General features: G+C 40.3%; 1 protein-coding gene across 2 annotated transcripts in view; it reads right to left on the reverse strand.

Annotated features, from left to right (window-relative positions):
- The window catches only part of LOC122553898 (tau-tubulin kinase 2-like), a 308413-nt gene that overhangs the window by 149107 nt on the left and 136277 nt on the right, over positions 1–23029 (reverse strand). For both annotated transcript variants that reach the window (XM_043698390.1, XM_043698389.1), the window contains exons 5-6: positions 17726–17866; positions 12102–12206 (exon numbers count right to left, since the gene is read on the reverse strand). In XM_043698390.1, coding sequence (XP_043554325.1) covers positions 12102–12206; positions 17726–17866 — 246 coding nt within the window. The remainder of the gene's footprint in view (positions 1–12101; positions 12207–17725; positions 17867–23029) is intronic.

The following is a 23029-nucleotide window of genomic DNA, read 5'->3' on the forward strand; positions in this document are numbered from 1 at the left end:
TTCTATTAGAAAGGACGTGATCAGATATTGTAAAATATGCCTTAGTGAAAATTACCATATTTTCAATGCTGAGTTAACGTTTCTGGTGTGTTCTGGACAATGGATAAGGGCACACAAGAGAAAAAAAGACCTAAATAGAACACTTTTAAAAGTGACTCAGCATTTTTATTGGGGTGAAAAAAATCACTCATTAGCAAAAAGTGAAACAAAAATGAATGACAAATGTTTACAATGACTTCAGTCATAACATTTACAAACTCAAGAGCTAGTGAATATGGCCAGGGTAGGAAAATTGGTAAAAGACAAGCCTAAGGCTCTTTACCTGAATGCACTCAGAATTCGCAACAAATGGATAAATTGATAGCACATTAAAAATATATGATAGGATAGCCAGTGTAAAGACGTATTTGTAAAGTGACCCCCACTAGTAGGTGAACATGCAAGGCTTTCAACGTTTAGAAAGAAGGGGGGAGATAAGGTGGAGGAGAGCATCTCAGTAATCAGGAGTAAAGTCAGTATAGTCACGAGATTATAATCATTGTTAATAAGATCAACATTGATGCTCGGTGTAGTGATTGGAACAAGGTTGGCCAGCTATGCCTCATTGAACAGGAGTTCCCAAATTGGACTGTTAACCTGAGCCAAACAGGGAATCCAGGCTGACAGACATAAACAGAGTCTCAGGGACTCTTCTCACTCTAGGGACTGGCTCTGAGCAAGTTGGTCAGAGTCCATGTACTGTCCATGTGAGTGAGTAAAGGGTGACCTAATGACTGGATACTGGCCTCCATGTGGTTATTTCAGTGGAATGAGAGAAAACAATACACTCCTGAAGAAAGTTCATTTGCAACTGTTCTTTGTGTTGGGGTAAGCATTTCTGGCATGATGCTGTTATTTGGGAGGCTGGACTGGTTCGATCCTGGACCCAGTATGTGGGAGGAATGTATTAATTTTTCTGTGCAAATTACATTGGGGGCCAATGAAAAGCAACAAGTAATTCTTCTGATTGGTTGCGGACCCACAGCATTTTCAGTTATTAGGAGCTTAACATTCCTAGAGGCACTAGAAGCTAAAACTTTTCAAGAATTGATGGATTTAGTGAAGCAATATTATGACCCCCAAGATTTCTTTTAATTCTGAGATGATACCTGTTTTATTCAGCAGCTCAAGAACCAGGGGAATCAGTTTTGGGTGCTTTGACAAGGTTAAGATGACTGGCAGAGGCATGTGATTTTGGGTTAACCCTGAATAAGATGCTGAGAGATCGTGTGGAGTTAATAACATAACCACACAAAAGCACCTACTAGCTGAAGCCCAACTGGACATCAAACAGACACTACAGCTGGCTTTGCCGTTAGGCAATGCAGCAAGTGGAGCACGTGTGCTGCAGGGTAATCTGATGGTAGTGGATACACTCACCTGGCTTACTGAGCTTGGGAACACACAAGTGTAGGCAAGCGCATCGCCTCATGCAGGACATATACTGATCAGAAGTCACAACACCATGTTGTAATCCAATAGGTTTATCTGAAATCACAAGTTTTCATAGCGCTGCTCCTTCACCTGTTAAAGGAGCAGTGCTCTGAAAGCTTGTGATTTCAAATGAACCTGTTGGATTATAACCTGATGATGTGTGACTTCTGGCCTCATCACCTCAGTCCAAAACCGGCCCCTCCACATCAGAACATATCCTGAGCAGAGAGATCCCACGTCAACTCAGAGTAACACCCCAAAATAATGCCAAGCCTCAGTCAAATGGCTAAAAAGTTCTTCAGAATACGGGCAGCAAGTCACGTAGCTGCTGCCGGTATGGACAAGAGATAGCAATGGTGCCCTAGGAGACCTGACTTGAGTATCCAGGTGAGTGCACACACTGGAAAGTCCACCTTGAGGTTTGGAATGCTTAAATTGCTTAGCAACATCCAAATCTAAATCAAATCAAATCAAAATAAACGTCTAATTAAATGGTCACCCAGCCTAATAGAGGTTGACATCAGTGCAGCTGTATCAATGATTGCAGAACCAGTCCTTTAATAAGATTTGCTCTGGACTCCAATCTTCCAAGTTTCTGCAAACCTCAGCCAGACCGAGAATATGTACCAGCGAACCACTACAAATTAAGGATATGACTTCAGTTCCTGTGTCCAATGAGAAGCAGCTGGTGCAGTTACCACTGATTGTGGTAAAAGGCTCCAGCCGAAGCTTGATGGGGCAAATTTAGTCAAGAAAGATTCAACTTGATTGGCTCAACATTTTTTGATTATAAAATGATTACCAGAGTAAAGTCCTAATTGAATACACAGAAGGTTTTCAACAAGGTCGAAGGACTGTCAAAGGAGTCAAGGCCATCTGATATGCTGACCCGAAAGCAATTCTGCAAGGCCATTTGCCTTGTGTGTATGAGTAGAATCAGAAATCAGGAGGCTGGAAAGCAAAAGGAATCATCCAAACCAGTGTAGTTTACAAAATGGGTAGCACTGGACATACCAATTGCAAAAACTGATAGGTCAGTTTGCCTTTATGGGTGGATTTTAAGCAAACAATAAACCACTTTTCGCAGCTAGATGAACACCCAATCCCTCACACCAGGAGACGCATTCGAAAAACTAGTTTATTGTAAAAGTACTGATTACGGTACAAGATGTAGAAATTGACAATGGTATCAGGAGGAGATTTTGAACAAGTATTTTGTTTTCACAAGTAGAAGATATAAAAAGCATCTTAAGAATAGTAGAAAACCAGTATTTAAAATAGAGAGAGCAACTTAAAGCAATCACAACATCTAGGAAAACTAACGGGTGACAAGTCTCTTAGGCCAAGTGTTCTGCTTCATAGACTCTCAAAGGAAGTGGGTGTAAAGATAACTGATCCATTAATTGCAATCTTTAAACATTTCCTGGAAATGCCCCAGTGGTTTGGAAAGCTGCAAATGTAACACTTTTTTATTAAATAAAAACAGACAAAAGGCCAAAACAAATTCAGTTAAGCCTGGCATCTATCATTGGGAAAATATTAACATCCAGAGGTGCTACCAGGAGTTTAATATAATCATAAAGCAATCAGGTAGGTCAACATAGTTTTGTGTAAGTAACAGAGTTCTTGTCAAATTTACTGCAGCTCTTTGAAAATGTAACAGGGTGGATAACAGGAAACCAGGCATAGAGTACTTTGGTACCCATAAAGCATTCTAGCAAATGCCACAAAGGTTATTGCAAAAGCTAAAAGCTGAAACTATTGGGAGATGACACATCAGCAAGGATACGTGATTAGCCAACTGTATGACAGAAAGCCGCAGGGATCAGTCTTAAAATTTTAATTATTTATGATCTACATTCATAACATGGATAAAGAAAGAAAATACTTGCATTTGAAGTAGTCAGAGAAGGCTTTGTGGTTTGCTTCATATTTGAGCAGGACCGGCATATAATCATTGGGGTTAAGAATGAAAGCTGATCTACTTGAAATACAAGATACTGAAAGGTTTGACAGGGTTGAGATGGTGAGGATGTTTCCTCTTGAGGGAATCTAGAACCAGGGCACAGAATAAAATAAGGGGTAGCTCATAGAAGATGGAAATAAGGAGGAAATTCTTCTCAGAAGGCTGATACTCTTTAGAATGCTCTTTGCCAAAAAGAAGTGGAGATTTGGTCATTGAATACATATTCAAGGCTCAACTGATTGACAAGGAAGTCAGTGGTTATGGCGACAGGCAGTAAAGTGGAGTTAAATACATAAGCATATCAGTTGTGATTTTTTTTGAATGGCAGAACAAACACAATGGACTAAATATTTTAGTCCTGCAAAGAAGATTGATGAGGGCAGAGCAGTAGATGTGATCTATATGGACTTCAGTAAGGCATTCGACAAGGTTCCCCATGGGAGACTGATTAGCAAGGTTAGATGTCATGGAATAAAGGGAGAACTTTGGGCAGCATGGTGGCACAGTGGTTAGCACTGCTGCCTCACAGCGCCAGAGATCCGGGTTCAATTCCCACCTCAGGCGACTCTCTGTGTGGAGTTTGCACATTCTCCCCGGGTCTGCATGGGTTTCCTCCGGGTGCTCCGGTTTCCTCCCACAGTCCAAAAATGTGCAGGTTAGGTGAATTGGCCATGCTAAATTGCCTGTAGTGTTAGGTGCACGGGTAAATGTAGGGGAATGGGTCTGGGTGGGTGCGCTTCGGCGGGTCGGTGTGGACTTGTTGGGCCGAAGGGCCTGTTTCCACACTGTAAGTAATCTAATCTAACTAGCCATTTGGATAAAGAACTAGCTCAAAGGTAGAAGACAGAGGGTGATGGTGGAGGGTTGTTTTTCAGACTGGATGCCTGTGACCAGTGGAATGCCACATGGGTCGGTGCTGGGCCCTCTACTTTTTGTCATTTACATAAATGATTTGGATGCGAGCATAAGAGGTACAGTTAGTAAGTTTGCAGACGACACCAAAATTGGAGGTGTAGTCGACAGCAAAGAGGGTTACCTCAGATGACAACAGGATCTGGACCAGATGGGCCAATGGGCTGAGAAGTGGCAGATGGAATTTAATTCAGATAAATGCGAGATGTTGCATTTTGGGAAAGCAAATCTTAGCAGGACTTATACACTTAACAGAGACCTTGGATTGCAGGTTCATAGCTCCTTGAAAGTGGAGTTGCGGCATTTGGTATGCTTTCCTTTATTGGTCAGCGTATTGAGTACAGGAGTTGGGAGGTCATGTTTTTTAGATTAGATTACATTACATTACAGTGTGGAAACAGGCCCTTTGGCCCAACAAGTCCACACCGACCCGCCGAAGCACAACCCACCCATACTCCTACATTTATACCTTACCTAACACTACGGGCAATTTAGCATGGCCAATTCACCTGACCTGCACATCTTTGGACTGTTGCGGCTGTACAGGACATTGGTTCGGCCACTGTTGGAATATTGCGTTCAATTCTGGTCTTCTTCCTATCAGAAAGATGTTGTGAAACTTGAAAGAGTTCAGAAAAGATTTACAAGGATGTTGCCAGGGTAGGAGGATTTGAGCTATAGGGAGAGGCTGAGCAGGCTGGGGCTGTTTTCCCTGGAGCGTCGGAGGCTGAGGGGTGACCTTATACAGGTTTACAAAATTATGAGGGGCATGGATAGGGTAAATAGGCAAAGTCTTTTCCCTGGGGTGGGGGAGTCCAGAACTAGAGGGCATAGGTTTAGGGTGAGAGGGGAAAGATATAAAAGAGACCTACAGGGCAACTTTTTCATGCAGAGTACGTGTATGGAATGAGTTGTCAGAGGATGTGGTGGAGACTGGTACAATTGCGACATTTAAGAGGCATTTCGATGGGTATATGAATAGGAAGGGTTTGGAGGGATATGGGCTGTGTACTGGCAGGTGGGACTAGATTGGATTGGGATATCTGGTCGGCATAGACGGGTTGGGCCGAAGGGTCTGTTTCCATGCTGTACATCTCTATGACTCTATGCTCCTATTTCTTATGATCATAGTAAGGGGGAACACTCTTCTGCAACTGGATGTCCTAATATCCAACTGAGAATGATAAAGACACCTGACTACTGACGATGTCCGAGTTCCACAGTTTGAATAACGGTGCTGAAATAGATTCTTGCAATTTTTCCAGATTGTCTTGGGATTTGAAATAGCAGGAAAGTGCAACTTATGTGATTTAACTGATTGATTCAACTGCAAATATATAAAATTTTGTGAAGTTACCTTTACTCTGTTCCATCTAATTGGAATTAGTTCAGCTTTCAGATTCCAATGGGAAAATGTTTAAATAATGCGAAGCTGTCAACATTTTAAATTAGAAAAAAAATTTACAAGAGTTCAACTAACTAACCAGATATTCAGCAAATGGTCTTGTCAAAGCAGAAGAGCTAAGCCTCATATTGCATTAATTATGAGTATGTATTCTGTTTCCTGCTATCTACACTCAATTGCACAGGTCATTTTTGCTCACTTGCTTGACGGCCATTTTTATCACATGGGATACACATTATTAGTGACATGAATTTAGTCTTCAATGTTCATTATAAAGAGCAGGATAAAAGTGGAGCCTGAATTATAGACAAAGTTGCACAAAGAATTACTACTGGTCAAAAAAATGAAGTACAACAGAACCTTTAATGAAAGCGACTCACAATACAGTTGAGATAAATTATATTCTGCAAAGTTATGGCTAATGATTCAAACAGCTGAACTACTGGAGTATTTCCTTCATGTTGCAAAATGAAGTTTTCTTGGATCTGAAGAAACACTAGGTAGACTACTGGGAGAAAGCAATCCAATTAACTGACACCATCACCACTTCCAGGAAGTATCAAAACAACATGACCACAACAAATGACTACTGCAGGACACCCTGACTGGAGTACATAATAAGACAATGACTGCAGGATTTGACAATGTGGTATTTTTGCTGCATAAAATGCATTACTTAAAAATATTTCCAAGAATACTTCTAGAACAGTGAAACATTCACTTAAGTGACAGATCTACAATGGGAAGTGCAAATAATCGCTACATACTGTTGCTGAAAGAAACAGAAACAGCATAATAGTAAAGTGATTTTAAGAAAGAACAGATAACTAGATAAACAATCTTGAATTAAATGGATCCATTTCTGCAAAGTTATACATAGCTAGAATGAGACTTTGGTATAATCATAGGATTCTACTTTTCTACGATATCACAGGGAAATGTACAATAAATAAACACCTGATATCCTAGGTTAGGATAAACTTTGAAAGATTCCTTTATGGAAAGAAAAGCACATGTACACTGAAAAGCTGTTTGCTCTTGCTCACATCAAGGTCACATTAACCCAATTTATCTGTAAAGATTGGGCACTTTTTCTGCCACAGCACTATTTAAAACTAGAGGAGAGAAACTGGAAGTGATCCAAGGAGCAGAAAAGTTCCAATTGATTAGCTGGCTAGAAGACAGAAGCAACAATTAATCTTGAAGGGGTTGATGATTTCAACAGATTGCCCTACTCTCCCAGGTTGGCTCAAATATTCTCCTATCCATTAGCTAGCACATCACGTGTCCCCTCCAGATGTGGTGTAAAATTCCAAGCAGTGGAATGTGGTGAAACGGTTAAAAATTATGTCCCAATACATGTGTGAATCTAACCGGAATGGAGGTGTTGCTTAGTCCCGTGTGAATCTTCTTATCTGTATGTAACCAGAATGGAATGTGTTTTTTAGCCTTGCTCTGCTGTTCACATGAATGTTTATATCTGGAAAAGAGTATATCAGCTGGAAAAGTCTCCAGTTCGGTGAGTCTGCTCCGGGGTTACGTTTAACCGCCGAGCGTGGGTTGTTGGCAACCGCTCTACGAGAACTGACGGCTCCCAGTTTTGGTAACATGTAGAGTGAGTATAAGCCAGACCCGTTGTGGCGACGCTGCGGGGAATAAAATGCCCATATTCTAGCAGACTCGCCTCTTGGTCGTTTGTTCTGTGTCAGACTACTCTCCTACGAACCTGACCTTGAGAATTTTTTTTAAAACACCAGATTAAAACAAAAGAATATTTGTGGCTTAGTTATGCATTTTCATTACTAGAGGATATAATCACTTTATGGAACTCACGTTAGATTTCAGAATGCTAACACAACACTTAAAACCTGGAAGCATGAGAGCACTGGGAACAAAAGAATACCAACAGGATATTGTTATAAGTGAGGGAGGGAGTGCTGGAGCGTGGTAGCAGCATTTTAGTTGAACTGAAGTTCAGAGGCTGACAATTAGGGGTCTGCTGCAGACAGAGAGATCATTGAAGTAGGTGACAAACTTTATGAATGATTTGTGAGAATATAGGAGGTATAGTTATTAAGTTTGCCAATGACACCAAAATTGGTGGTATAGTGGACAATGAAGACGGCTATTGAAGAATACAATCGGACCTTGATCAACTGGGCCAGTAGGCCGAGGAATGTAGTTGGAGTTTACTTCAGATTAGGTGCTGCATTTTGGTAAGGCAAACCAGACAAGGACTTGTATACTTAATGGTAAGACCCTGGGGAGCACAATTGGACAAAGAGGCCCAAGGGTACAGTTATATTGTTCCTTGAAAATGGCACCACAGATAAACAGGATAGTGAAGGAAGAGTTTGGCACACTTGCCTTCATTGGTCAGAGAATTAAGTTGAGGGTTTGGACATCATGTCACGGTTGTAAAAGACAATGGTAGGGCTACACATTTGGAGTATGGCATACAATTCTGGTCACCCTGCTATTTTTAAATTGGAAGGGATGCAAAAAAAAGATTTAGAAGATGTTACCAAGACTGGAGGATTTGAGTTATGTGTAAAGGCTGGATAGGCTGGGACAATTTTTCTCTGGAGTCTAGGAGGTGGAGGGGCAACCTTAAAAGAGGTTTATAAAATCATGAGGGGCATAGGTCTTTTCCCCTAGGGCAGGAGAGTCCAAAACTAGAGGGCATAGGTTTAAGGTGGGGGGCAGGAATTAAAAGGGACCAGAGGGGCAAGTATAATTACAACATTTAAAAGAAATTTAGAAAGGTACAAGAATAGGAAAGATTTAGAGGAATAAGGGCCAAATACTAGTTCAGTTTAGGAAAGTTGGTCAACACGAATGAATTGGGCTGAAGGGTCTGCTTCTGAGCTGAATGACTTTTTTAGACACGGATGAGAGTTTCAGTTAGACTGACCCAAGGGTTAAGTTATCTAGATTGTATCCACAAAGAGCATTGCGTACAGACCCTCAATGTTTAAGAGGAAGAAACATTGTGCGTTGGTGGAACCAATCTCTCCTAATGCAATGCTGCAACTTCAAGTGTAAAGATAAATGCACTTTGTTAACTCAGTTGCCTGGGCAGCCAGTTTGCAATGCAGAGAGAGATGCCAACAGCGTGGGTTCAATTCCTGCACTGGCTGAGCTTACAATGAAGGAGTGATCTTCTCAACATTGAAGACTGTAAGGATTGCAGATGGTGGAAGTCAGAATCAAGAGATGTGACGCTGGAAAGGTCAGACAGTATCAGAGGAGCGGGAAAATCAATGTTTCCTGCTCTTCAGATACGGTCTGACTTGCTGTGCTTTTCCAGCTTCACTTCTGTTGACCCTTGACTTTCTCAAACTCTCCCCTCACCCGAAGCAAAATGGCCCTCAGGTTAAACCCATACCAGTTGTTTCTCTCATGAGACAGCAGATCTATGGTCTGGTAAGATATAGCGACTTTACTTTTACAGTAAAATTAAACTCAGTTCGTAAAAACTAAATGGGCTTCTGGCATTTATTTGCCAGCTTTTCAAAGTACAATAAAAATAGTCAAAGGTCAGCATTTGAGTATTGAATTCGCCAGATGCATATGTGAACTAATATTTAATGCTAAAGACCTATTCTGCAGTAACGCTGCTCCAGAATGAATACTTTTGTGACCTTTCTATTTTGGGGTGACACGATGGCTCAGTGGTTAGCACTGCTGCCTCACAGCATCAGGGACCCGGGTTCGATTCCAGCCTCGGACAGACTGTCTGTGTGGAGTTTGCCCGTTCTCCCTGTGTCTGCGCGGGTTTCCTCCGGGTACTCTGGTTTCTTCCCACAGTCCAAAGATATGTAGGTTAGGTGAATGGTCATACTAAATTGCTTGTAGAGTTATGTGCATTAGTTAGGGGGAAATAGGTCTGGGTGGGTTACTCTTCGGAGGGTTGGTGTGACTAGTTAGGCCGAAGGGCCTGTTTTCTCACTGTAGGGAATCTAATCAAATCTAATCTAAAAATGGATATCAGAAGAAGAGGAGCAATTATGAGAAATCAAAGAATTTGCTCAACATAATGTTTGAATTCAGACTCAAATTATTTTTATAGAAGTATAATCATAGCTTTCTATTAGACTTCAGGTTTCAGTTTCAATAGAAAATCTCCATTAACTTCAAATATCAACTTCCAAAAGACTACAAAAGATTTTACTTCCAAGAGTACAGGGAAAAAACACACACGCCACAGCAGCACAATCATGGTTCTAATGAGCAAGATGAGCAAAAGATTAAAAAATAATGAATAAATAGTTTTCTTTAACTCAGTGTAACCAAAGGATGTTATTATCTGGATTGGATCTAGATTTTGCCATAAATATAGTTCCTCCTGACTTAATACTGTTATTCGGCCCTGCGAGTCCACACTGACCTGCTGAAGAGCATACCATCCAGACCCGCCTCCCAAACCTATCCCTATAACTCTGTATTTCCCATAGCTAATCCACCTCGCTGGCACATCCCTGGACACTATGGGAAATTTAGTATGACCAATCCGCCTAATCTTTGATCTGTGGGAGGAAATCAAAGCATAGGGAGAACGTGCAAACTCCACAAAGATAGTCATCCAAGGCTGGAATTGAAGCCAGGTTCCTGGCACTGTGAGGTGGCAGTACTAATCATTGAGCCACATGCCACACTCTGAAATAATCTGCTAAATATGCAGTATGATCATTTGAAGGGACTATGACACATTCTTGAATAAAGAAAGCACTTCCAGTTAAAAATAAATCACTGTGGCGCTGTGATACTGTTGAACAATCTTTATAGCCGTATGAAGGCCAACAGGAATTTTCTATAGCTTTTCTTAAATTCAATGCATATTTTGTCATTAGCCAGGATTACAGACAGTATTTTTCATGGATGTAGGGGGAACTGGTGCACAAAGTTGCAGTATGGTTTGAATGAAGCAGTTTCAATGATGCATTATCGCCCCTTCATCAAATCAGAGACAAAACAGGAAAGAATTAAGCTATTCTGCTCTTCAGATCTATTCAAGCTTTTTGTAAATCAATCTATTCAGTTTCTTTCCCCATTATACCTCTGCATATTTATTTCCCTTAAGTGCCTATTTGATTTCCTTTGGAAATCACAAATGACCTCCACTGCTAGCACTCCAGTAAGCAGCAAAGTGTAGGTCATTACACTCACTGGATAAAAAGGTTTTTCCTCACATCCATAGCCCAAACCCTTACATATGTGTCCCTTGGATCTGCCACCATGCAATTTCATAACAAGTTGCGCACCTCTTAGCAAGTTTCTCTTAAATCTCCTTTCCTCCAAGGAAAACAAAGCCAGCTCTCAAAAACTTTGCAGCAAACATCAGACTCCTATAACCATCCTGGTAAATCTTCTCTTCCATATCTTCAAGGACCCTCTCTTTCCAAATGTGTGACAACCAGAATTGGTATAATATATGAATGGTTTAACAAGAGATTTGCAAAAGTTCAGCATAATTTCCCCACTTTCATCCTCAGGTCTTCCATGAAACCTATGATCCTGCTACACTTTGCTACTCTCTCAAAATGTTCTGCCACTTAAGATCTTTATGCAGATGAACCCTCAGATCTCTTTGCTCTTGCAAAGCCTTAAACTGTCATTAAGACATTTGTATTTTCCTAATTCTTCTGCCAAAATACACTTCTATGTATTAACTTTCATCTGCCATCTCCCTGTTCATTTTACTTGCATGTCCGTGCCCAATTGTTCCAATACTTCCACATTTGGCACAAGCTGCAAATTTTAAAAATTGACTCTAAGTTATATAAAAATGCTGACTCTTTGTCTGTTTGTATACATTTAAGTAATTAAAATAAAAACACAAATCAAGGCAGAAGTGATTGTTTCTAAAATGTGTCATTTTCAGGTGCAAAATATTACAAACAACCTTCAACTTAACACAATCAATCTTCCTCACCTGTATCCACCATAAATAACATTAACCCCACAACCTAAGAAATACAATCTCACTTCACTGAGTCAAATTGACTGCTTCCCACTCCAGCCATTCAGTCAACATTTCTGAAGGACAATCCCGATAGATGCAAACTGTGGCCATAGTGGTATTACCTCCTTGAGTGTGGCAATTGAGAAAGTTTCATTTTGTTTCATAAGCACAAATTTTAAGTTGGCAAATTTAAATTTTTTTTTAATAATTCATGGGACATGCTAACCAGCATATATTGCCCACCCTTAGTTATCCTTGAGAATTAAATCCACATCTCAAATACTGAAAATGACAAGATTAAAACATATTGCATCACTCAACTGTGAGAAAAGACCATTAATTTAATTTGATTAAAAAGTTAATACAAATAAATTACTTACAGGTCTAACATCACCACAGGAATTTGTGAACTGTCGTGCCAAACCAAAGTCCAGCATAAAACACTTTCTACAGGTGCTAGGAAAGCGGCCCATCGCAAAGTTTGACTGAAAATAGAAAACAACATTTTTCTCATTTTATTACAATCCATTCAACTGATCCAATCTTATAATTAGAGAGAGACTTTCACTTTTACAATGCCTTTCATAACCTCAGGATGACCAAAAAACATTTCAATCAAATAAATACTCTGAAGTATTGTCACTAACACAATGAAGGTAATGGAGCAGTCAGTTTCTGCATAACAAACTCCCACAAACAGCAAAGAGATGAATCATTAAACTAACTGGATGTGATAATGCTAGTTAAAAACAAATTTACTATAGAATATTTATGGATTAATGGCAGGGAGCAAATTAAACAGCTAATGGTCAAAAGAAGGCAAGGGAAGCAGCCAAATACAGCTTCTAGTAGTTTTTAAGGGTTAACAGTCACCAGAGCCACAAATTTAAATCTCCAATAAAGTCCAGAAGCACTAAGTACATTTCATTCATAAAGTATCCACAAATACATTACAAAGCAATTCAAGTTGGACATAACAGGAAATAGAAAAAAAATCACATTACTCATTTGCAAACTGCACTCTTAAATTCCTCCAACCAAATGTAAATTGGTAGATTTACTAAATATGACCAGAAACTGTTTAATTCCAATACAAACTCCAAGGCACTCTAAGTTAACAGATACGCAGTATATCATAGCAGAAAGGCCTTAGATAGGTGGTTTTTCCCCACTGTACCTTGGTAGTGGCTGCCCCAAGCTTTTATCCCAGCACATATTCCTGGGGCTTGGAATATGGCAGATTGCAACTCTTGGTTTGGGAGCAACTCTTTGCACTGGAAGACAGACACATTTCAGGCAGACCAAAGAGCAGCTTTTACTGAGCTGATGGTCCTCCAAGTGCAGTTGATGTTTGTCTTGGTGTGCATCCCAGAGAACAGCCTGTAGAACATATAAAGTCCTAGCATCATGGAGCTGCTCGGGACAAACCTTGACAAAGACTCTTGCATCTCTCGCCAGATCTTCTTTGCAAAGACATGTTGCAAAACAAGATTTTTTTTTTTAAATTGTGAAAACATACTTTATTTCCAAACAAAAAAAATTTCAGTCTTTGCAGAGAAAAAAGACAAAGAAATATTGGGATTTGGCATTCCTCAGAGTTTCTGTGCAGTTGCAAACAAAGGAAATTTTCTACTCACACAGTAAACTATTTATATTCATTTTGAGGTAACAAAGAGTCTGACAACTGAACAGACATTTGGCAGAAAGACCTAGGTTCTACCTGTGTTGCAAAGGATGAGTCTGGTCTTAGTGTCGAGGAACGCTCCAAGAGCTGGACAGTTCCATATCACCTTCCCTTATGGAAGGTGATATGGAACTACTGGTCTTACCCGACTGGGCCTGGGGGCAGCTGCCCCAACCTTTAGTGTGTCCCTCAGCATGTAGGCCTGAACTTTGGAATTTGCAACACTCTATCCAGGTCAACTCTGTACATTGGAAGACCAAGTTTCAGATAGTCCAAACAGTGTCTTTCATACAGTTGACAGTTGTCCAGGCACAGTCGATGTCTGTCCTGGTGTGCACCCCAGGCAACAGCCCATAGGGTAGAGAATCCTGCGGCAATCAGGTCAAACCTCAACAAAAACCACCGCATCTCTCTCCAGACCTTCTTTGCAAAGGCACATTTCAGGAGTTGTGAGACAGTCTCTTCACCAGCACTAGTTTAGTTTAGATTCGAGACAACATGCAGTTGTGCACAAAGACCAGGCATGCATGAAGCTTCTGATGGGCAGTGCCCTTTAAATCTGCAACCAAGCCACATCTTGGTGCACGTTAGAAAGTTTTGGTGAAGATACATTCCAACAAATTACTTTGACAGACTGCACAGAGTTAACTGGTCCTGTCATTTAACAGGATCAACCCTCTCCTTTTCCTGCAGGATCTTTTCCAATCTTTCCATAAGGGAAGGTGATATGGAACTGTCCAGCTCTTGGAGCGTTCCTCGACACTAAGACCAGACTCATCCTTTGCAACACAGGTAGAACCTAGGTTTGCACTGACAAGTTGATGACGTTGTTTCATTGGTCTAGAGGTATGATTCTTGCTTAGAGTAAATATTGGACGTACGAGAGGTCCCAGGTTCAAATCCCAAACAAGCCTTTGTCATCTTCAACTCTGTCCTTCATTCACTGTCTGTTTAGTTTTTTGTTACTTCTTCAAAGAGAGGATTGGTGAAGATAGAGCAGTGGACATTGACTATGTTGACTTCAGTCAGGCGTTTGACAAGGTTTTGCATGGGAGTCTGGTTAGTAAGGTTAGATCACATGGAATACAGGGAGAATTAGCCATTTGGCCACAACATTGACTCAAAGGTGCAAACAGAGGGTGGTGCTGGAGGGTTGCTATGCAGAATGGATGGTTGTGACCAGCTGAGTGGCACAAGGATCGGTTCTGGGTCTACTACTTGGTGTTATTTATAGAAATGGTTTGGATGTGAATATAGGAGGTAAAGTTAGTAAGTTTGCAGGTGACACCAAAATTGATGATTTAGTGGACAGTGAAAAAGGTTACCTCAGAGTACAATGTGACCTTGATCAGAAGGACTGATGGACTGAGGAGTGGCAGGCAAAGTTTAATCTAGATAAATGTGAAGTGCTATATTTATTTGGGGCAGAACTTATACACTTAATGATAAGGTCCTGGAGTGCTGCTGAACAAAGAGACCTTAGCGTGTAGGTTCATAGTCCCTTGAAAATGGATCATAGGTAGACAAGGTAGTGAAGGTGGCACTTGGTATGCTTGTTTTCATTGGTCATTGCAATGAGCATAGGAGTTGGGAGGTCATTTTGCAGCTGTATAGGACTTTGGTAAGGCCACTTTTGGAATACTGCACTTAATTCTGGTCTCCCTGTTATAAGGGTGTTGTTAGACTTGAAAGGGTTCAGAAAAGATTTACAAGGATGCTGCCAGGGGTGAAGGATTTGAGCTACAGGGAGAGGCTGAAAAGGTTGTGGCTATCTTCCCTGGAGCATTGGAGGCTGAACAGAGACCTTTACAGAAGTTTATAAAATGACGGTGGGCATGGATAGGGTGAATAGTCAACGTATCTTTCTCAGGGTAGGGGAGAACTAGAGGGATAGATTTAAGGTGAGAGAGAAAAGATTTAAAAACTACCTAAGGGGCAACTTTTTCATGCAGAAGGTGGTATATGTGTGGAACAAACTGCCAAAGGAAGTCAGAATCGTACAGCATGGAAACAGACCCTTTGGTCCAACTAGTCCAGGCCAAACACAATACCAAACTAAACTAGTCGCACCTGCCTGCTCCTGCCCACATCCCTTCAAACCTTTCCGATTTGTGTATTTATCCAAATGTCTTTTAAACATTGTAATTGTTTACCACATCCACCAACTCCACAGGAAGTTCATTCCACACAAATTTCTTCCTCTCACTTCAAAAATGTGCCCCATGGTCTTGAAATACCCCATCCGAGAGAAAAGATAACTACCATTCCTATCTTTACCTCTTATTATTTTACAAACTTTTATCAATAAGGTTGCCTCTTAACCTCCGCTCCCATGAAAAAAGAGAAATCACAGCCTTTCTTATAAACTCAAACTTGGCAACATCCTGGTAAATCTCTTCTGAGCCCTCTCCAGTTTAGTAATGTCCTTCCTATAACCGAGCAACCAAACTGGACACAGTATTCCAGAAGAGACCTCACCAATATCCTGTACAATCACAACATGATTTCCCAACTCCTTTACGCAAAGGACTGCATGCCAAATGCCTTTTTAAACCACCCTGTCTATGTGATGCAAACTTCAAAGAATTATGTACTTACACCCCTAGATTGTACTGTTATACAACACTACCCATGGCCCTACCATTATTTGTTGTACCAAAATACAAATCATCACATTTATCCAGATTGAATTCAGTCTGTCATTTTCAGCCCATTGGTCCATTTGATCAAGATCACTCTGTAATCTTAGAAAACCTTTTTCACTCTCTACTTGAGTGGAGGTTGGCATAATTACAACATTTAAAAGTCATCTGGATGGGTATATGAGTAGGAAGGGCTTGGAGGGATATGGGCCAGATGCTGGTAAATAGCACTAGAACAATTTAGGATATCTGGTCAGCATGGACGATTGGGACAGAAGGATCTGTTTCTGTGCTGTACATGTCTATGACTCTGTGACTTGATGTTTGCATATACGGGGTCTATGCACAGTTTGATACAGCCACACACCCTGCAGATGGAGATGCACGAATGCTGTTTCTGCCAAATGGACTGAAGGATGCAATAAAATAAGTCTCCCTAGTCAGTGGCCTGCAAATGCGGCAATTTTACTTTGGCGGTTACTGCCACCTTCACAGAACCTTCAAGCCAGGACTTGCTTAAGCACTCCAAGCACTCCACTAGCCTCAAATGACAAAACAAAACTAAAGGTATAGACTTGTTAAACAATATGAATGTGAGAATTTCATTGTAATATTGACTTGGGTACAGAATTCCAAAGCACATTGGTGCAGTGACTAATTATTTGGCTCAATTACGATCATTGGAAATGGGAATTGTGAGACTGGTTTACAGACAATATCAAAAAATCACATAATGCATTCCAATCTGTGCCCAGGAGCACAGACAGCTTTCACCGATTAGATCAAACTCTGACATACATTTCAGATGTTCAAAAATAATGGTTAAGTTGAAGTGGTAAGTTAATGTAAATTTTGGATTTGAGATTCAGACTGTTGGAATGGATCAGCAAAATGTTAATACATAATAGATGTGCACGAATGTCTGCAAGATGCTTAACAACAGTCCTTCTCATTTTGCAATGCTAAAGGCTGATGATATGGTAGTTAACATCAATGGAGTGGATACTCAAGGGTTTAGTCACCAAGAAACTGTCTATCTAATTAAGTCATCCAGTACTTTATTAAGCTTGTTGTTTATAAAAACTCTATCAGAAGAGGTCAACTTGAAAAAGGATTGCATTTTTTAAATATCTGATAGCTGATTGAATTAAAGTTATAACTCCTGCATCACTGGAGGAAAGGACATTTTCGTTTGCAAAGTGTGTGGCACATTAGTTTGGCTTTCAGGTGAAATGGTAAAATGAAGCATCACCTGCCATTTCAATGGATGTTAGAAGATCTCCGAGAGACTATTTGAAAAGCAAAGTCATTTGGTCCAGTATTTGTTCCCAAACAAATATCACTTCAGAAAACAGATTACCCAGTCATCATCACCACCACCAGCAATGGCAGTTCATGGAAACTGGTTGTTGCATTCCCTACAATAGTGACTATACGGTAAAATTTTTACCTGAATAACTTAAGGACTTTGAAACTTCCTCATCATGAAACGCATGATCTAAGAGAAGATCTTTCTTTACTGTGAAAGCATTTCAACAGCCTTTATGATTTTACACAGCTTGATGAGTGTTTAAGGAACTAGGCCAACGTAACTAGTGTCTAAATATCTAATTGCAACAGGACAACTTTACAAAGTAACATATACTAAAAGAATGCAATTGCCCGGAGAATTACTTACAGGTTTGATGTCCCTGTGAAGGAAGCCCACAGTGTGAATACTTTCTACTGCTTCAAGAATCTGTTTTCCAAGTCGCAGAGTAGTGCTGATGCTAAAGGTACCTCGAGACTGGCTTCGACGTAGATCAGCAAGGTTTCGACCCTGAGCAGAGAGAAGAGAAATTCTCTTAGCTCTAAAAGAATGATGATAAACAATATTTCTATTTGTGATGAGGGATCTATATAGATTTTTGTTTAAGGAATTTCCCAGCATAATAGTAATTTCTTACAGGACAATAACAAAATTCAAATAGGTCAATATTTCCAATTATTATCTATTACCATTTCAGTTGTCCCTTGTTCTCTTAATATCCAGACCTGATGCTTTCCTCTTGTGTGTTAATTGTCTGAAAATAGGCTTTGATTTCTCATTTAGATTTATGAATTTTAAAGAAGTCTTGATTTTTCAGACAAGGTATGGAGGTAAAGCAAGCAATTTCATTTTAATATACTTTTGTTTAGATCTATGCAAAGTGAATTCTTTAGGAAATGCATTTTTAAGATAATTAGCATTTTCACCCATGGTCCATGCAGGTTAAACTATCTCAACTCCAGTGGCAGTAGGCAGCCCATAAGCGACCTCAGTTTGGCAGTAAAATTTAAGGACTGGCTGCTTAATATACAAAAAGTATTAAGTGTTCGGCAAAGAAAGAGAAGGAGAAAAGGGAGGTGGACTAACAGTACTAACTTGGGAAAACATTATAGAGTTGAAAAGAGTGATGTTCTTGAGGGGTGAGGCCAAAATCCATTATATAGAGTTGAGAAGCAAAAAGGCAAGATCAACTAATTGGAATATTCTGTAGGCCTCAAGATGATGATTAAGGAATAAGTCATCAGAAAAACCAAGAGTCGTGTGTGAACTATAGAGTGGTAGTGCAGGGATACTTTATTTAGAATTTAGAGGTAGTTAGTTAACATTTGAGTAATATTTGACAAGGACAGCGTTTGATCAATATGCTCTTAGTCCAACTAGAAAAGTACGAAAAGTACGCAGTAAGAAACCGGATGCTGGAGAATGAATAGACTGAGTGACTGTGACTCGATATTTAGATCGAAAGCAGAAACTGAAATTGCTGGTGAAACTCAGCAGGTACGGCAATATCTGTGGGAAGAAAGCAGAGTTAACATTTCAAGTTCGGTGACCCTTCATCAGAATGGGTAAGATCAGTGTATGAAAGTTCAGCTTTGTAATGGACATGAGAAAGAAGCAATCTAATATTGAATTTCTACACTGAAAGAGAGCCTTTAGGAGAATGCTCAAGGAAGTGGTGTTTTTGGGGAACGCAATGATATAGTGATATTGTGACTGAATGAGCAACTCAGAGACTGGGATCATTTTTTGATGAAATTAATTCAAATCCCAATATGACAGAAGGTGAAATTTAAATTCAACAAAAGCCTAAAATTAAAAGCTGGTTTAATTGCAACTATTGTCAATTGTTTTAAGTACCCATCTGGTTCACTAATGTTCTTTAGGGAAGGAAATCTGCCATACTCAATATCCACTGCAATTTGGCTGACTCTTAACGGTCCTCTGAGGTGGCCTAACAAGCCTCTCACTTCAAGGGCAATTAGGAATAAGCAATAAATATTGGGCTGGCCAGCTACACAGAGATTCCACAAATAAAAGAAAGAAAAGGCACAAGGGCAAACTGTAAGGGAATAAAAACCAGGCAGCTTGGATGACAAGGGAGATGAAGAGTATAATGAAACAAAGAGGTAGGTCTATGATGCACAGCAGGTAAATTCTTCAAGTGAGAACCAGGCCAATAGAATGATTTGAGAAGGGGGATAAAGAGAAAATATGACTGGAAAAAGTGAATATTAGAATAGAATGGCAGTTAACATTAAAGGTCAAATTCTTTGACCAGCATGCATACAGCAAACAGTTGGTAAAAGATAGAATAGGTCCCTTTTGGGAGAAAGAGGGCAAAAACTTAGAAGGTGCAGAACAAAGCTAGAATACCGAGTTAATTATATTGGCATTCACTAAGGAAGAAGAATCTGAAAGTATCAGTAAAAATTGTGCAGGCATTAAATAGGGTTAAAATTGAAAGGAGAACTATTGGAAAAGCTGGTTATGCTTCGTGTAGATTTAAAAAAAACCTTATTCTGATGACTTGCATACCAGACTGTTCACAGAAATAAGGGTGGAGATGACAAAAGGGCTTGTGTTAAATTTTGATTCCTCCCAAATGTGGAGAAGTGGCACACCATTAATTCACTTGTTGGTCATTTCAAATTTCTATGGATTTCAACAGCTCATCTTTCATTACCTGGGATGATCTGCTCAAAGCATGTCTGTTTACTTCAGGACATGTTGGTTGATTCATGATTCATTTATTGTTGTCACATGTGCCTAGATACAATAAAAATTATTGCTTTGCAGACTATATTGGCAGATCGTACCATACAAAGCGCATCAAGATAGCAGAACATAGAGAGATCAGAACTGACATTTGAGAGGTCTGTTCAAGAGTCTAACAACAGCAGGGAAGCTGTTCTTGGATCTATTTGCACACTTATTCAAACCTTCATATATTCCGCCAATGGAAGAAGGTGGAAGAGAGTATAACGGGATGGGAGGGGTCTTGGATTATGTTGGTGACTTTTCTGAGGCCGAAGGTATAGAGTTAAATGGATGGAAGATTGGTTTGCGTGATAGATTGGGTTGTGTTCATGACTCTCTGGTTTCTTACGATCTTGGGAAGAGCAGTTGCCAAACCATGCTGTGAAGCATCCAGAAAGGATACTTTTATGGGACATCTATATGGAAAAAAAACTTCAGGACATGTCCATTTACTTCAATTCTCACTTCCAGGGTCAGGTCTCAATTTATCTTGATTATGTCTTGATCGTCTTCACATTTTTTGATCCATATTCCTCACTCCTTGATTTCACTTTGTTTACAATTCCCAGTGGTGCCTCTTATGATTTGCTGATCAGTGCATGGGCATCTGTGAAAATCAAGTTGTTGATGTTCAACCTACCATATTATAACCTGGTAGGATTGCCCCAGTCTCTGACGAAAGGTTCAATGTACAGGTTAAATATTTTACAGGGCATATTCATCTCTGATGCACTCCACTTTTGCTTGGAAAGCTGTCTGACAAGCAGTTATTAGGTCTCATCACTCTGACTGATCCAACTTTAACAATTTCTATCTTAAACACTCCATTATTTTCTGACGCTAAGCTCCATCCAATACCTTCTCAGTCTATACAGTACACATAGTCAGCCATCTGCACTTTTAAGAATCTTTAAATTTGCACTCTCAAAAATGTTTGCTCTTATTCCTTTCTTGACAGTATGACTGGCTATCTACCTCTGCTTGGATAGACGGGTCATGATTTTCAAAAACAATTATTAAAATTATTTTAGTTACATGGCTCCACTGTATTTTTGTCCTTTGCTCCAAGTACTCAGCTTCCGAAATAATCAAAAGCCCGAAATAAACCTGACTGCATCAAATCCTCAGGCAGGAATCCTGTTTTGTAAACTATGTTGTAAAGGTCTGTCAATATCCCAATATTAACATCATTCATAGATTTCAGGCATTCTACTGACTCATTGCTTCCAGGCACTTTTCTTATATTCATCTTTTTGATTGCAGCACTGACCAATACCTCCACTTTCTCTGGTCCTTGACTTCCTGCTCATGGTACCAATTCACCTCCCTCTTCATTATCACCAACTCTCTGATTTACTCCAACTCATTGTTTCTCTATCGTTGATTTTCCCAAACAGAAACACACTTTCCTTGCTTCTAATATAACATAACCGTAGTTATTATTTTAGTCTTACCTTTCAACATTTTAACTTTCTTGTGCAATGTTATGTTACAACTTTTCCCAGTTCTTTCCTCACTTTCCATGGCTGCTCCATGGCTATTCTTCACAGCTTCTTTATTTTGTCATGTTCTTTCTTATTGTTCTTATTCTATTTTCTTTTCTCTACCATATTAAATATTTTTTCTCTCAACAACTCTTGACATTTGCTCCTCTTTAACAGTCTCAGCTCCCATGCATTTCTTGCACTGTTTCAAATTTTCTCAATGTCTTAATAAAAGCAAATTACTGCGGATGCTGGAATCTGAAACCAAAAGATAAAATGCTGGAAAATCTCAGCAAGTCTGGCAGCATTTGTAAGGAGAGAAAAGAGCTGACGTTTTGAGTCTAAATGACCCTTTGTCAAAGCTAAAAAATAGGGGAGAAATAGGGAGGTATTTATACGAGGCTGAGAGAAGGTGAGTCATGGCTCTAGAAGCAAAGGTAGCAATAAAGAGATGATAATGACAGTGCATAGAGGGATTATAGGGAGATTAGGAGCTGTGAATGACCAAGGCTGAAGCCAGTACTTGTGACAAAATATGTAGGGGATGGGGGGTATGGGTGAAGCAGAGGCAAAATGGAAAACAGGGGCAAAAGATAGCAAAGGGGGAAGAGGAGAGAAAAAAGTGATGAGAGAGTGGGGAGCGAGAGAAAGAGAGACAATCAAGAAATAAGAGGTACAGAACAGTGGAAAAGAAAATACCGGCAGGCTGTAACGTGTCTAACCGGAAGATGAGATGCTGTTCCTCCAGTTTGCGTTGAGCTTCACTGGAACATTGCAGCAGGCCCAGGACAGACATGTGGGCATGGGAGCAGGATTGTGTGTTGAAGTGGCAAGCCACAGGAAGGTCCGGGACCTGATTGCTTACAGACTGAAGGCGCTCAGCAAAACGATCACCTAGTCGGCGTTTTGTCTCTCCGATATAGAGGAGACCACATTGGGAGCAACGAATGCAATTGACCAAATTGAAAGAGGTACAAGTGAAATGCTGCTTAATCTGATATGAGTGTCTGGGGCCTTGGATGGTGAGCATGGAAGAGGTAAAGGGGCAGGTGTTGCACCTTCTGCGATTGCATGGGAAGGTGCCGTGTGTGATGGGAGAGGTGTTAGGTGTGATGGAGGAGTGGACTAGGTTGTCCGGGAGGGAATGATCTCTGTGGAATGCAGACAGGGGGAGGGAAGGGAAGATGTGTTTAGTGGTGGCGTCGTGTTAGAGTTGGCGAAAATGGCAGAGGATTATTCTTTGCATATGAAGGCTGGTGGGGTGAAAGGTGAGAACAAGACGGACCCTACCCTTGGGAGGGGAGGGAGGGGGGTGAGGGTCGTGGCGCGGGAGATGGACCGCACACTGTCGAGAGCCCTGTCAACAACTGTAGGTGGGAAGCCACGGTTGGAGAAGAAGGAGCACATATTAAGAGCACCACTTTGGAAAGTG

The sequence above is a fragment of the Chiloscyllium plagiosum genome, chromosome 10, assembly GCF_004010195.1.
Source record: "Chiloscyllium plagiosum isolate BGI_BamShark_2017 chromosome 10, ASM401019v2, whole genome shotgun sequence".
Taxonomy (NCBI): domain Eukaryota; kingdom Metazoa; phylum Chordata; class Chondrichthyes; order Orectolobiformes; family Hemiscylliidae; genus Chiloscyllium; species Chiloscyllium plagiosum.